This window comes from Terrapene carolina, unplaced genomic scaffold, assembly GCF_002925995.2.
Source record: "Terrapene carolina triunguis isolate 2854851 unplaced genomic scaffold, T_m_triunguis-2.0 Scaffold113, whole genome shotgun sequence".
NCBI classification, from domain to species: Eukaryota; Metazoa; Chordata; order Testudines; family Emydidae; genus Terrapene; species Terrapene triunguis.
In genome coordinates this window covers 5,720,653-5,734,333 of record NW_020664464.1, presented here as the reverse complement: position 1 = coordinate 5,734,333, position 13,681 = coordinate 5,720,653, and the positions used below count along the sequence as shown (strand labels likewise).

At 39.5% G+C, this 13,681-nt stretch overlaps 1 protein-coding gene across 1 annotated transcript in view; it reads left to right on the top strand.

Annotated features, from left to right (window-relative positions):
* The window catches only part of SLC24A2 (solute carrier family 24 member 2), a 165,074-nt gene that overhangs the window by 102,194 nt on the left and 49,199 nt on the right, over positions 1–13,681 (top strand). Inside the window, exon 7 of the mRNA XM_026652431.1 lies at positions 8,483–8,531. Coding sequence (XP_026508216.1) covers positions 8,483–8,531 — 49 coding nt within the window. The remainder of the gene's footprint in view (positions 1–8,482; positions 8,532–13,681) is intronic.

The following is a 13,681-nucleotide window of genomic DNA, read 5'->3' as shown; positions in this document are numbered from 1 at the left end:
GACTAGTCAGCCTAATTTCAATACCTGGAAAGATACTGGAACAAGTTGCTAAGCAATCAGTTTGTAAGTTCCTAGAGGCTACTAGGGTCATATGTAATAGCCAATGTGATGGGTTTGGTCACAGAGATCCCCTTCGGACTGTCACCTGATGTGCTGAAATTACCTCTGAGCCTGTTTTCCCTGACAACTTGGGATTCCAGAACCCTGCCTTCTTGAAGCAGACACGGTAGCCTGCTGCAACACAGACCCAGGGTCTGGGCCACGCCCCCAAAGCTGCAGACTTTAAATAAAAACAGCTGAACAGGTTACCTGTCTCCAGCACCCAGACACCCAGCTCCCAAAGGGATCCAAACCCCAAACATATCCATTTTACTCTGTATAAAGCTTATACGGGGTAAATTTGTAAATTGTTCGCCCTCTATCAGAGCTGTTTGCTCCCCCAGGTATTAATCATTTACTCTGGATTTATTAATAAACAAAAGTGATTTTATTAAGTATAAAAAGTAGCATTTAAGTGATTTTAAGTAAGAAAACCCAGAACAAAGTAAGTCACTAAGCAAAATAAAGCAAGTCTAAGCCTAATACATTAAGAAACTGATTACAGGAAATATCTCACCCTCAGAGATGTTCCAATAAGCTTCTTTCATAGACTAGACTTCTTCCTAGTCCGGGCCCAATCCTTTCCCCTGGTACAGTCCTTGTTAGTTCCAGCAGACATCTCAGGTGGTAAGCAGGGGTTTTCTCATGACTGGCCACCTCTTTTGTCCTGCTCCACTCCCTTTTATAGCTTTGGCACAAGGCGGAAATCTTTTGTCTCTCTTGGTCCCCATCCCTCCTTCTAAATGGAAAAGTACCAGATATAAGATGGATTTCATTATCAAGTCACATGCTCACATGTCACTATAAGACCCCTAGTCTCCATTCCCCATGGGCTGGCCCACACATACACAGGAAGGCTTTCAAGTAACTAAGGCCATTTTGAATTGATTGTTTCTGGAGCACCCTTAATGGCCTCCACTTAATATGTTTATATCAGTGATACAAGTTTATGTCTTATTCTCCTAATTCCAGATATAGAAATAATACATGCAAACAAATAGGATGAACTCACTTAGTAGATTACAAGCTTTCTAGTGATACCATACAAGGGGTATTTAGCATAAAGCATATTCCAATTATGTGATATTCATAAGCATATTCCCATAAAGCATATGGGGTGCAACGTCACAGCCAACATGGATTTGTCAGGGACAAATCATGCCAAATCAACCTAATTTCCTCATTTGACAGGGTTACTGGCCTACTAGGTAGCGGGGAAGGAGTAGAAATGATTTATCTTGATTTTAATAAAGCTTTTGACACAGTCCCACATGACATTCTCATAATCAAACTAGGGAAATGTGATCTAGTATAAAGTGGGTACATAACTGATTGGAAAATTGTACTTATAAAGTAGCTATCAATGGTTTGCTGTCAAATTTGGAGGACATATCTAGTAGGGTCCTGGAGGGGGTCTGTCCTGGGTCTGGTATATTCAGTATTTTCATTAATGACTTGGATAACAGAGTGGAGAATATGCTTAAAATCTGCAGATGACACCAGGCTGGGACAGGTTGCCAGCACTTTGGAGAACAGGATTAGAAGTCAAAGGGGCCTTGGCAAATTGGAGAAGTGATCTGAAATCACCAAGATGAAATTCAATAAGGATCAGTGCAAAGTACTTCACTTAGGAAGGAAATATCAAACGCACAAGGATAAAGCAGGGAATAACTGACTAGCCAGTAGCACTGTGAAAAGGATTTGGGGGTTATAGTGGATCACAAATTGGTTATGGTCCAACAATGTGATGCATTTGTGAAAAAGGCTAATATCATTCAGGGTGTATTAACGGGAGTGTCAAGACACAAGACACGGGAGGTAATTGTCGTACTCTACTTGGCTCTGGTGAGGCCTCAGCTTCAGTACTGTGTCCAGTTTTGGACATCAAACTTTAAGAAAGATGTTGACAAATTAGAGAAAGTCCAGAGACGAGCAACAAAAATGATAAAAAGTTTAGAAAACCTGACCTATAAGAAAAGATTGAAAAAAATTGATTATGTTTAATCTGGAGAAAAGAAGACTGAGGGAGCAACTGATAATAGTATTCAAATATACTAAGGGCTTTTATAAAGAGGATGGTGATCAATTGTTCTCCATGTAAGTTAGGACAAGAAGTAATCTTTTTAATCTACAGCAAGGGAGATTTAGGTTAGATGTTAGGAACATTTTTCCAACTGTTAGGATAGATAAGTACTGGAATAAGTTACCAAGGGAGGCTGCAAAATCCCTGTCATTGGAGATTTTTAAGAACAGGTTAGACCAACATTGGTCAGGGATGAGCTAGGTATACTTGCTTCAGCACTCTGGGGTGGGGAAAGAGATGGTTGGTGACCTCTTGATGTCCCTTCGAAACCTACATTTCTATTGTTCTTTGTCTATATCTGTAATTGCATATATTTATCTATGATGCCAATCCTACAAACACTTATGCACATGATTTATTTTATTCATAGGTGTAGTCCCTTTGAAGAAGTCCTGTGAGTAACGTTAAGTGTACGCATAAGTGTTTGCAGGCTACATTTTTATGTTGTACTCATCACCATGAGATCTGAGTGCCTAAGACTCCTCTGTAGAATTTGGTTCTGAGGCACGTGAGGTAGTTGCCTTAGTCTTGTCTAGTTATAGAATGAAATATTTTATCCAACTGGTATTGATAATCAGCTACAAATTAACATTATCCACAGACAACAGGATTTAAAAAATCAGATGAAAACAAAGCAGCACTCCCTACCATATTGAAGGGAGCTTTCACAAATCTGATTGGATCCCTAACAGATAATGTATACATTGGAGAGATAAAATACCCATGTTACATATGAGATAATCATCCAATTCTACAGGCTGTAAACCACAGACAGAATTTCTACCCACACACACAAACATATTCACTGCCACCACATCTACACCACAATGTCTCATAATGCCATGTAGGCCAACCTGCCACTGAAGTTGATGTGAGTTTTGCCAGAGGATTTGACCCTAATGTCCACGCAGCCAAAGAATTAGATACCAGAAATGTCAAATATATTGCCACTTTCACTATGTAGCAATGGAGGTTTTCAGCTTCTGTGATTTTTAAAATATACAAGGTAAGGTAACCCTGCAACCTTCAGTGGTTACTCTTCAAAAATTTTCTAATTGCTTTAGATTTACGTTAATTTAATAATAAGGTTAGCTCTATGTTTGTTGTTTACCCTAAATATTCCCTGAAATATATATATAGGAAGTATACAATGCAAAATTTAGCAAATTATTAAAACAACTACTGTGTATTCTTTTTGTTTGAAAAATAATAAATACTGAAGTTTTGCGAGTTTGGCCTGACACTTTCCTTGAAAAGGTTAAGTGTCAATAATATTTACCTTATAGTAAATTTGACAGTATTGACTTTTTAAAATAACAGTTTATTTTATGTAGCATTATGGGATACTTTGGGCCAAACTCACCGCTGGCATAAGTGGGTACAATGTCAGTGAGGCTTTCACTATTCTAACAGTGATAAATGTGGCCCTCAAATTCTGGGCTCAAGCCTTTCATTCCAAAAAAGCTTATGCAAAGTACCAGAGCATCCAAAACTCAATCTTTCAACACAGAGCCTGGGTGCATTTTACATGGAATATGGCATTGAACAAGTGAACAATCAGTTATGTTATTCAAAATTATTACTGTACTATTGACTGAGTAATTATATGGTTCTTTCTGTCTTAGATACAATGCTACAATGAAATATATAGACTTGCTTCCCATGAGATCTTAGCTACCAACTCCCTGAGTTTGCTGAAGTCTGCCTTCTTGAAATCCATAGTCTTTATTTTGCTGTTCTCCCTCCTACCATTCCTTAAAATCATGAACTCAATCATTTCATGATCACTTTTACCCAAGCTGTCTTCTACTTTCAAAATCTCAACCAGTTCCTTCCTATTTGTCAAAATCAAATCTAGAACAGCCTCTCCCCAGTAGCTTTCTCCACCTTCTGAAATAAAAAAATTGTCTCAAATACATTCCAAGAATTTGTTGGATAATCTGTGCCAGCTGTGTTGTTTTCTCAACATATGTCTGGGTAGTTGATGTCCCCCATTACCACCAAGTCCTGTGGTTTAGATGATTTTGTTAGTTACTTAAAAAAAGCCTCATCCACCTCTTCTTCCTGGTTAGGTGGTCTATAGTAGACCCCTAGCATGACATCACCCTTGTTTTTACCCCTTTTATCCTTACCCAGAGACTTTCAACAAGTCTGTCTCCTATTTGCATCTAATATTTCCATCTCAACCTCAGTCCAAGTATATACATTTTTAATATATAAGGCAACACCTCCTCCCTTTTTTCCCTGGCTGTCCTTCCTTAGCAAGCTGTACCCTTCTATACCAATATTCCAGTCATGCAGATTATCCTACCAAGTCTCTGTGATGCCAACTATGTCATAGTTGTGTTTATCTACTAGCATTTTGAGTTCTTCCTACTTACTCCCCATACTTCTCGCATTAGTATATAGACATCTAAGATACTGATTTGATCCCTCCCCCCCACCCCCAGTTCTGTCTTTTCTCGCCCTTATCCCTGCTACAACAGCCCATACTCCTCCCAAATTCCGACCCTTTTCTCAGGTCTCCATGTTTTCGACTTACCTGTGGGCTTTGGTCACCTGCCCCCTTCAAACCTAATTTAAAGCCCTCTTCACAAGGTTAGCCAGTCTGTATCCAAATATGCTCTTCCCCTTCCTTGATAGGTGGAAATGGTGTCTGTGATCCTCCCAGGCTTGGAGGTACATGGTTTCTCCTCCTCCACCTTTCGGGGTGATTCCTCATCACTCGTTGCCAGGGCAGCATAATGGTTTTCCATCACTATGGTGGGTGGGTTGGGAGTAGGGGTGGAGCACTGCCTGCCATCGGCGCCGACTCTGTGGGTGCTCCGGGGCTGGAGCACCCATGTGGAAAAATTAGCGGGTGCTCCACACCTACTGGCAGCCAAACTCCCCCCTCCTCGCCGCCTCCTCCTTCCACCCCGAGCGTGCTGCTCCTCCCCCTCTCTCCCAGCGCTTTAAATTAAATTAATGGAGATATCCTATCTCCAAGAACTGGAAGGGACCTTGAAAGGTCATTGAGTCCAGCCCCCTGCCTTCACTAGCAGGACCAAGTACTGATTTTACCCCAAATCCCTAAGTGGCCCCCTCAAGGATTGAGCTCACAACTCTGGGATTAACAGGCCAATGCTCAAACCACTGAGCTATCCCTCCCCCTGCTGCCTAACAGCTGTTTGGCGGTGCTTAGGACTTTCTGGGTGGGAGGGGGCAGAGCAGGGATGCGGTGCGCTTGGGGGAGGAGGCAGAGAAGAGGCAGGGCAGGAATGGGGACTTGGGGGAAGGGGGTTAAATAGGGGGGAAGGGGGTGAGGTGGGAACTTTGGCTTTGACTAGCACATACTCACCAAAGTAGTCTTATTCAAGTCAATGGGATAACTCACATCAGTAAGTACAGTGGACTGCAAAATAGCACGGTCAGTGTGCAGTGCGCTCACTACCCTCTTGCGAAGCATGAGCGGGACTATAAAAGCTTTGGGGAATGTATTCTCACCTGCAAGGTCTGAATTTCACAGGCAGTAGTTTTTCTAACAATGTGGGAATTACACTATTTTAAATCCTTTTAGTCTGAAATTACTGGTCTTGGCAGCACACCTGCTATATCTAAACTCCAGGAACACAACCAGTGCTGGCATCATGCATTCTTATTGTGCGTACGTCTTCTTTCCTTTGTATTGCATCTCATGCCTTCTACTGTGATTTTGCTTAGTTCTGCCTGGATATTTGAGTCTATGTTCTTCACCCTTCCTTTGTTGGAAATCTCCTCTGTGTCTCATCCCATTCCCAGCAGGTCCCCTGCCTTACACTAGTGCCTTTCCGCACTATTGTTTTGTCAGTTCCCCAACATCTCTTGGGTAGAAGAATTCTTTCCCACAGTGCTGTATTCCCTTCCTATCCCCTACTCCATTTGCCCCCTCCTACTGGCCCCTTCTTTCCTGATTACTATATCCATCCCTTTATCAGCAGTCTTGTTCCCATGCATCTACTTCCTGGTCCCATTTCACTGCTCCTCTTTCCTTTAGGGCCTCCTTTCACTCCTCTCTCGGTCAAGAACCTCCACTGGTTTCTCTCCCAAGTCCAGTGCATCTGATCCCAGGGGAACTGGGACAGACATCAGGGAGAGCAAGTTTAAAAGAGGAAGAACTGTTTAAAGTTAATTTGAATGCTATAGTTAAGATAACCGGAGTTCTAACTAAACAATGTATCCAGTCCTGAGCTCCCTACTCAGAGAAAAGCCACACTGAAGTCAGTGGGAGTTTTGCCTGGGTAAGGAATTCAGGTGCTAAATCATCATCATATATATTTATTTTTTTAGGATTAAAACCAGCATGTACAGACTAGAACTTCCTTTGTTATAGAAAGATTTTTACAAAACTATATAAAATCTTTTCTTCAGTAGACTTCTCTTTGCTCTAAATGAGACTAATGATAACATTTATATACATGTATATGTGTGTGTGTGTGTGTGTATGCACATTTACATACTCATGGAGAAAAGAAAAGAGAGTGTACAAATATGAATACATATCATTACATATGATCGATTTTTGTTAATATGTTGATTATTTGTGTAACACAATCTTTTACAGTGAATAGTGTAAAGTATATAGCACTTTAAAAATCATAATGATGAAGAAAAGACTGTAGACTTTATTTTTATGCCAGTTTTCCTTGTATCACATAAGTGGCCTCAGAAATGCTCATCTAACAGAATCAAGTGTTTGAAATTGTTAGTAGAAACAAAGGATCTTTTTAAATACCAGATTTGCATATCATCACAATACCTTAGAATGAAAACTAAGATCAAGATACCTATTGAAATTTACCCAACTGAAAACAACTCTTTGAATAGAACATGCAGTACATCAGCTCCAAACAATGGGCTAAGAACAAAATAATGGGCTAGCATTTTTATAATTAATTTCTTAAGTGCTTTCATGAATATGAGGAAAGAATAATTGATCTGAAAATTCCATCATCAGCTTGTTAGATATCTATAAATTTTAAGATTTCTATTGCTGCTAAGTGTTGAATACTCAGAAGTGCAATTATTAAAGTTTTACATTAAAGGTAGAACTGAGTGAAATTGATGAAAAATGTCACATTTGTGCAAAAATTTTCTCCAATACATTTTGCATGATTTTGAATCCCTCAAATATCATTTTACATAACATTTTGGAAGATTGGAAATTATTCATAATGAATCATTCAAAACTGGAAAGAAACAGCTTCACAGAAAAAAATGAACTTTGAAAAAACTTCTGGATGAAGAGGAGGTGATGCCTCACAAAAGCCAAATTCTCTAGAGGAATAAGCACAGGCTTGAGTGTCAGGAGGGTCCTCCGAAATTCTATTCCTCCTTCTGCCACTGACTGGCCTTAATAAATACTATGTACACGTATAGCTCTTTACAAACATTTCTAAGTAGATGTCACATAATCCCATGGAGTAGGTAAATATAAACTATGTAGCTTTACAGATGATAAAACTAAGTCTAAGTTATGTATCCACGTTCAGACAGCAAGTCAGCATCAGAACCACCATTAGAACCTTTGTTTTAAATTCCAAACCTAGAGACCCAGTCCCATGCATTAGGGCATACATTTTCAAAAAGTGACTGTCATTTGAGGTGCCTCAATTTTTGGGTGCCCAACTTGAAACACATTAAAAGAACTTGATTTGCAAAGGGCAGGTTCTCAGCACTCTGTAAGGTATCTAAAATAAATTAAGGTACCACAAATCACTCATCTCTCTAAAAGTTAGGCTATGTCTACACTAGTACTTTTGTCAGTAAAACTTTTGTCAGTCGAGGGTGTGAAAAAACATACCGGTGACCAATATAAATTTCACTGACAAAAGTACCGGTGTGGACAGCGCTATGTCAGCAGGAGATGCTCTCCTGCCGACATAGCTAACACCGCTCGTTGGGGGTGGTTTAATTATGCAGGCGGGAGAGCTCTCTCCTGCCAGCACAGAGAAGCTACATAGGAGACCTTCCAGCAGCACAGATGCAGCAGTACAGCTGTGCTTCTGTAAGGTCTCTAGTGTAGATATAGTCGTAGTCCTTAACTATAGTGTTTGTCCCCAAATCCCATCCAGCCAAGTCACTTAACTGTAGCAAGTGACTTCTGAAATTTGCAGTGAAAAAAATCACTGTTCAGCATTTCAACAATCCATGTATGCCTATAATTCTGCAGAAATTTTACATAATCACTCTGAACTTTATTAAGCACATGTGCAAATGTGTAGATTTCTTGAATGTCTGCTGGTTCCTTATCTTTGTGTCTTTTACTGTAATGTTGTAGAGCTTGGATCATATGGAAAACTAAAATATTATGACACAATGACTGAAGAAGGTAAGAAATATTTTAGAATTGTTTGTATTTGCTTTTTGTAAGTATTTTTAGTGCCTTTTACGTGTTTGCTTTTTCTTTTTTTTTCTTCTTCCTTCTTTTGGGGAATTATGTATTTCCTCTTTGCATGATTTCACTGACATAGTGTGATCCGCCATCATTCTTTTTTTTCACATTTTTGTCATTTGCATTTGCAATTTTGTTTCTTTCAGATAGACATACAACAGATAATGTTTTCACTGAAGTAAATAATACATATATACTAGTAAGTATATACTAGTATATAATGTATACTTATATCTATATATTTTATACTGTGGCTTTGACATAACACATTCAATAAGATATGCTCATTTATGGATGACCTAACCACAAAGTCTGAGAAGAATTATTTAATGACCTCAGTCTTCTGAATTATTCAACAGCTATGAGTTAACCTGATTTTTTAAAATGCCCTCCAGTTTTTCTGGCATAATTTTGAGGGCATAGTTAACTTCAACACAGATGTTAGCATTAAGATTCCAATCCTGCCAACATTTATAAGCAGGAAGTACTTGGGGCCTATCCAATGCCCAGTGAAACCAATGGGAGTCTTGCGATTAACTTAGAAGGTCAGTGCTTATAGCCCTGACTCAGGAAAGCATTGAGACACATGTTTAACTTTAATCACATGTTTAAGTCCTAGTGCAGTCAACGTTTCCTTAATTGGGATGTTTTCCTCAATTGGTGGGTAAATGTTTGCAGAATCAGGGGCTATTGTCTAACTACCTGATTGCATCTGCCAAATGGGTGGTTACAGTAGCATTTGGACTTGTAATTGCACATTCAAAGTTGAATATCAGCTTGAGGCTGCTGTAAAATTGGCCATGTGTTCATATTCATTTCTAATGCTGCATATATGAGACAAATAGCTCAATTTTTTTTGTTAAAATGAGATGTTTTCAGTATCTAAAATCAAGCTGAATTTTAGGATTTTTGAAGAGAAGCCTTCAAAACTATTTGTTTTATTATGATTTTGTTTTTGTTTCTTGTATATGCGTTAGTTCGTCAGAGAAATAAAACAAGTAGCATCTCATAGCCAAAGGGCCTGCTCCTGCAAGTCAGTGAGTACTCTGTTTTCACTAGCTTCCCCTCCCATGGTGCAAGACGCTGGCCTCTTCCTTAGATGGAGTTGGCTGCTGACTTGCATGGAAGACCATGAAAGTTGAAGCTTTGCCGCACTTTGCCTGGTTGTCTAGCTGGTACACTGAGGGCTAGTCTACAGCTGTGGCTCTCCGGGGTGTGAAAAATCCACATCCCTGAGAGATGTAGTTAAGCCAACTTAACCACCAATGTAGACAGTACTAGAATTCTTCTGTCTGCCTAGCGACTGCTTCTCAGGGAGGTGGATTACACTGAAGTGCAGCACCTACACATTTTAAGTGTAGACATAGCCTTATACAATGCGTTGTATTAATTCAAACTACTTTATTCCTATTTTGTCATAATAGCATAGACTTCATATGAAATAAAATAATGTGCTACGTTAACCAAGTAACAAACTGCCATTAGAAACATAAGGATTTGCTCAACAGGATCAAAACATTGTACCGTCTAGTCTGATATCCTGCCTCTGTTAGCATAAGTATCTCAGATGTACCTGAATGTGAAATGAGGAGAGAGGAATTTCATTTCTGACCTTGTGGCAGTCAACTTTATGGCCTGGAGCATAAGATTGGACTATTCTTATCTTGCATGACTATAAATGTTAGCTTATTAATGATCAGTACATTACCCAGCCATAGTATTTGACTTTCTGACCGCTCCTCTTCCCCGCCGCCTCCACCAGTGAATAAAATGCTTGGAAAAAATTGCTGATTTCAAATATAATTATACTGTGGAACTGTACTAATGAAAAGCTGTCACACAGCTCTATATATCTTTTTTCATTCAGCACAGACAGTTCTGTATGACAGATATCCCAGTGAAAAGAGTAGCTTCTGATTTATATTGTTCCCAAGCAACAGTGAGGTTGTTAGACATAGTCAGAAAATGAGGGGGGAGGAGGAATTTCCTGCAGAAAATTTTAACTTTTTGACAAAAAAAATCAAAATCCATATTTTGACTGCAAGTGAAAATATTTTGATTCAGAAATGCCACTGTGGTGCCTCATGTCCACATTCTCCTCTAGAGGCTGGGCTCTCTAATCAAACTACATCTCCCATGATGGACCATGGTCCCCCTCTTGGTGAGTAGATGCAGTGCATCATGTGAGCTAAAGGCTAGCTGGGGAGCCTGGCCTATAGAGAACTCCCATGAGGGACCACAATGGCATTTCCAGAATAAAATATTTTGGGGTTTGATTTTTCTTTTCAGACTTTTTGATTTTCGGGTGTTTGTTTTTTTGACAAAATTGGGAACCCAATTTTCCATTGAAAAACAGGTTAGACAGAAACAGAAAAAGCATGGAGCCCTGGGCTCATTACCAACCCAGACCAATCAAATAGCATTTGCTACCAAAAGCATAATTCTCCACTTTAGGCTAGTAAGAATGCTGTATATATTTCTCTCAGAAAATAGTCAAGCTACAATGCTTTATGAATTCATCACCTTCAGACTGATGTAATGCTCTGTAACTGGCCCTAGGTAAGAAGTTCAAGAAGAAACTATGGCCGTGGATGGCACGTGAACCACCCAGACCACGGGGCCAGAGTAGGAAGCAGGCGGGAGCTTTGAGACAGAGCTTGGGCGGGGCCACCCCTGGCTGTTTGGGGAGACTCAACTTCCCCTGGCCTGCAATACCTGCTGCCCATGATTATGACTATTACTGAATATGGCAGCTTGGCTCCTATGAAGGATGAGTCAAAGACAACATATTATGCTTCACAAATTACGCTGCCTCCCCATTCAGGTTTCTGATTTACAAAGCCCTAAATGGAATCTGCCCATATTATCTCAGAGACTGCCTCTTCTTCCAAGACTTCCTGTGGCCACTGTGGTCATCTGTACAACATTTAGCAGAGCCTTTGTATAGATTCAATGAAGCTGGAGCCCAAACCTTCTCAACAGCAGATTCAAGGCTCTGGAATATCCTCCTAAAGGATACTGAGAAAAGTCTTTCCCTCTATATCTCCAGGCCATACAGTAAAACCTACTTCTTCACTATACCATGCCTCAAAGAAGCAGAAGAATATTAAACAATTCTTCTAAGCTTAATGGTACCTGATTCTTTTTGAATATTTAACTTCATTTGTAAAAGAATCAGGATAACTTAATTGTGACTAGGCCATTCATAAGTCTCCTCTCTTCCTTCACGAAGTTATATACCATAACAAAAATTACCTAGCTTGTATTCTACATAGACTGGGAAGATAATATTTGTTCCATTGAGACCAAACTGCACCCATCCGTGTTATGCAGTGCTCCAACAGATAAATCAAAAGAAAAATTCCACTGCCATTTTGGGGGGGGAAATGTCAATTTTATAGCTGCATGTTGTCAGAGTGATGTTATGTCATAGCCATAAAATATCATTTGTCTCTTAATGTTTAGAAAAATCCAAGTCAATATGTACAGCGCTGTAGTATGTGCAAGTTAGTTAGCTTAAGCTAACTATATGATGGATGATTGACTGAAAAGGTTTTAATGTTACAACTTTATTTCCTGTAACACAGCCATCTTGAAATCACAACTGTGAATTTCAGAGTGCCTACCTATCTATGTTATTTTTGCATTGAACTGTAGTTCTTTCTGATGCCTTCTTTCCAATGCTGGACCATACTGCTTTCATATTTCTGGATTTGTTAACTACTGACTCTCACTGGATAAAAGTGACTTGTATGAATTGAAAATGTTATTTGCTGTACATTTTGAAGTTTCTCCCTTTACCAGAATGAAATTTTTTACAACAGCACTGAAATTAGTGGAGATATTCCAGTTTTCCACTGTTCTAATTGAGAGCAGAATCTAGTGCCAAATGAGTATAAATCATTATTACAATAACATAAATGGATATACATTCCACCCTCCTCTCACTCGCGCCCCCCCCCCCCCCAGTTGATTAAATGATCTGTCCATTTCAAAATTAATCTTGTACTTTGTATAAAAGAGAGTTCTGTTATCTCTTTATCTGGAAGAACTTTCCCATTTTAATGTCTTGACTAGGATGACCAGATGTCCCGATTTTATAAGGACACTCCCAATTTTGGGGTCTTTTTCTTATATAGGCTCCTATTACTCCCCACCCCCGTCCCGATTTTTCACACTTGCTGTCTGGTCACCCTAGTCTTGACAACTGATCCACACTGATGCTTCTGTGCTGCACAGGAATGCATTGATCTTCCTTTGTAATGTTATATTGGAATATATGCATTTCAAAGTGTTGTGCAAGTTACATGGACCATCACATATCAACTACATTGAGGCAGCAGTGAAACTATTAAGTCACATCCTATCCTTCCTTTTTAGTATTTTTTCTTCAAGCTGGAAGGAACAGTAATATGGATGAACCCTGGCCATTATCTAGACTGCTCTATACATATCTGAATGGTGATACTAGAAGAGCAGAGCAGTTTAAACACTCTCCTCAGGTACCATGGTGTTCAGAAAAACTGTGCCCTCAGTTACATCCATCTAACCCAACTGATTTCAATGAAGGCAGAAATTTGGGGGCCAGTGAAGATCGGCAGGCAAGAACACAAATCTAATATTATATCTGAACCCACAACTTCTGCAGGGCTACTCAATTGTCTCATCGCTATGTCAGGTTGATCCTTTTAAAATTAGAAGAGAATTTTGTAAAGATTATTTTAACATTTAAACTCCACTAGCCTTTAGTAATTTTCATGACATCTGGCAGAGCATAATCCTGCCTGTTTCTTCCTCATGATCCCATTTCCCGCTCCAGAGAGCATATCTACACTTTATAGCGATTCTGTTTCCTAACTAGGTAGCAGAATGTAAGAGGGAGTCTTGCCCAGAATATCTGATTCCCCTCTCTTCTGTCTCTTCCATCTAAGGCTATGTCTACACTACAGACTTCTGCCAGCATAGCTATGGTGGTCAGGGAGGTGAATAGGTGTAATCCCTGACTGTCATAACTTTGCCAGCGGAAGCCCCTAGTGTAGACATATTCATACTGGCAAAACTGCACTCATTTTGTTTGTGGTTATGGT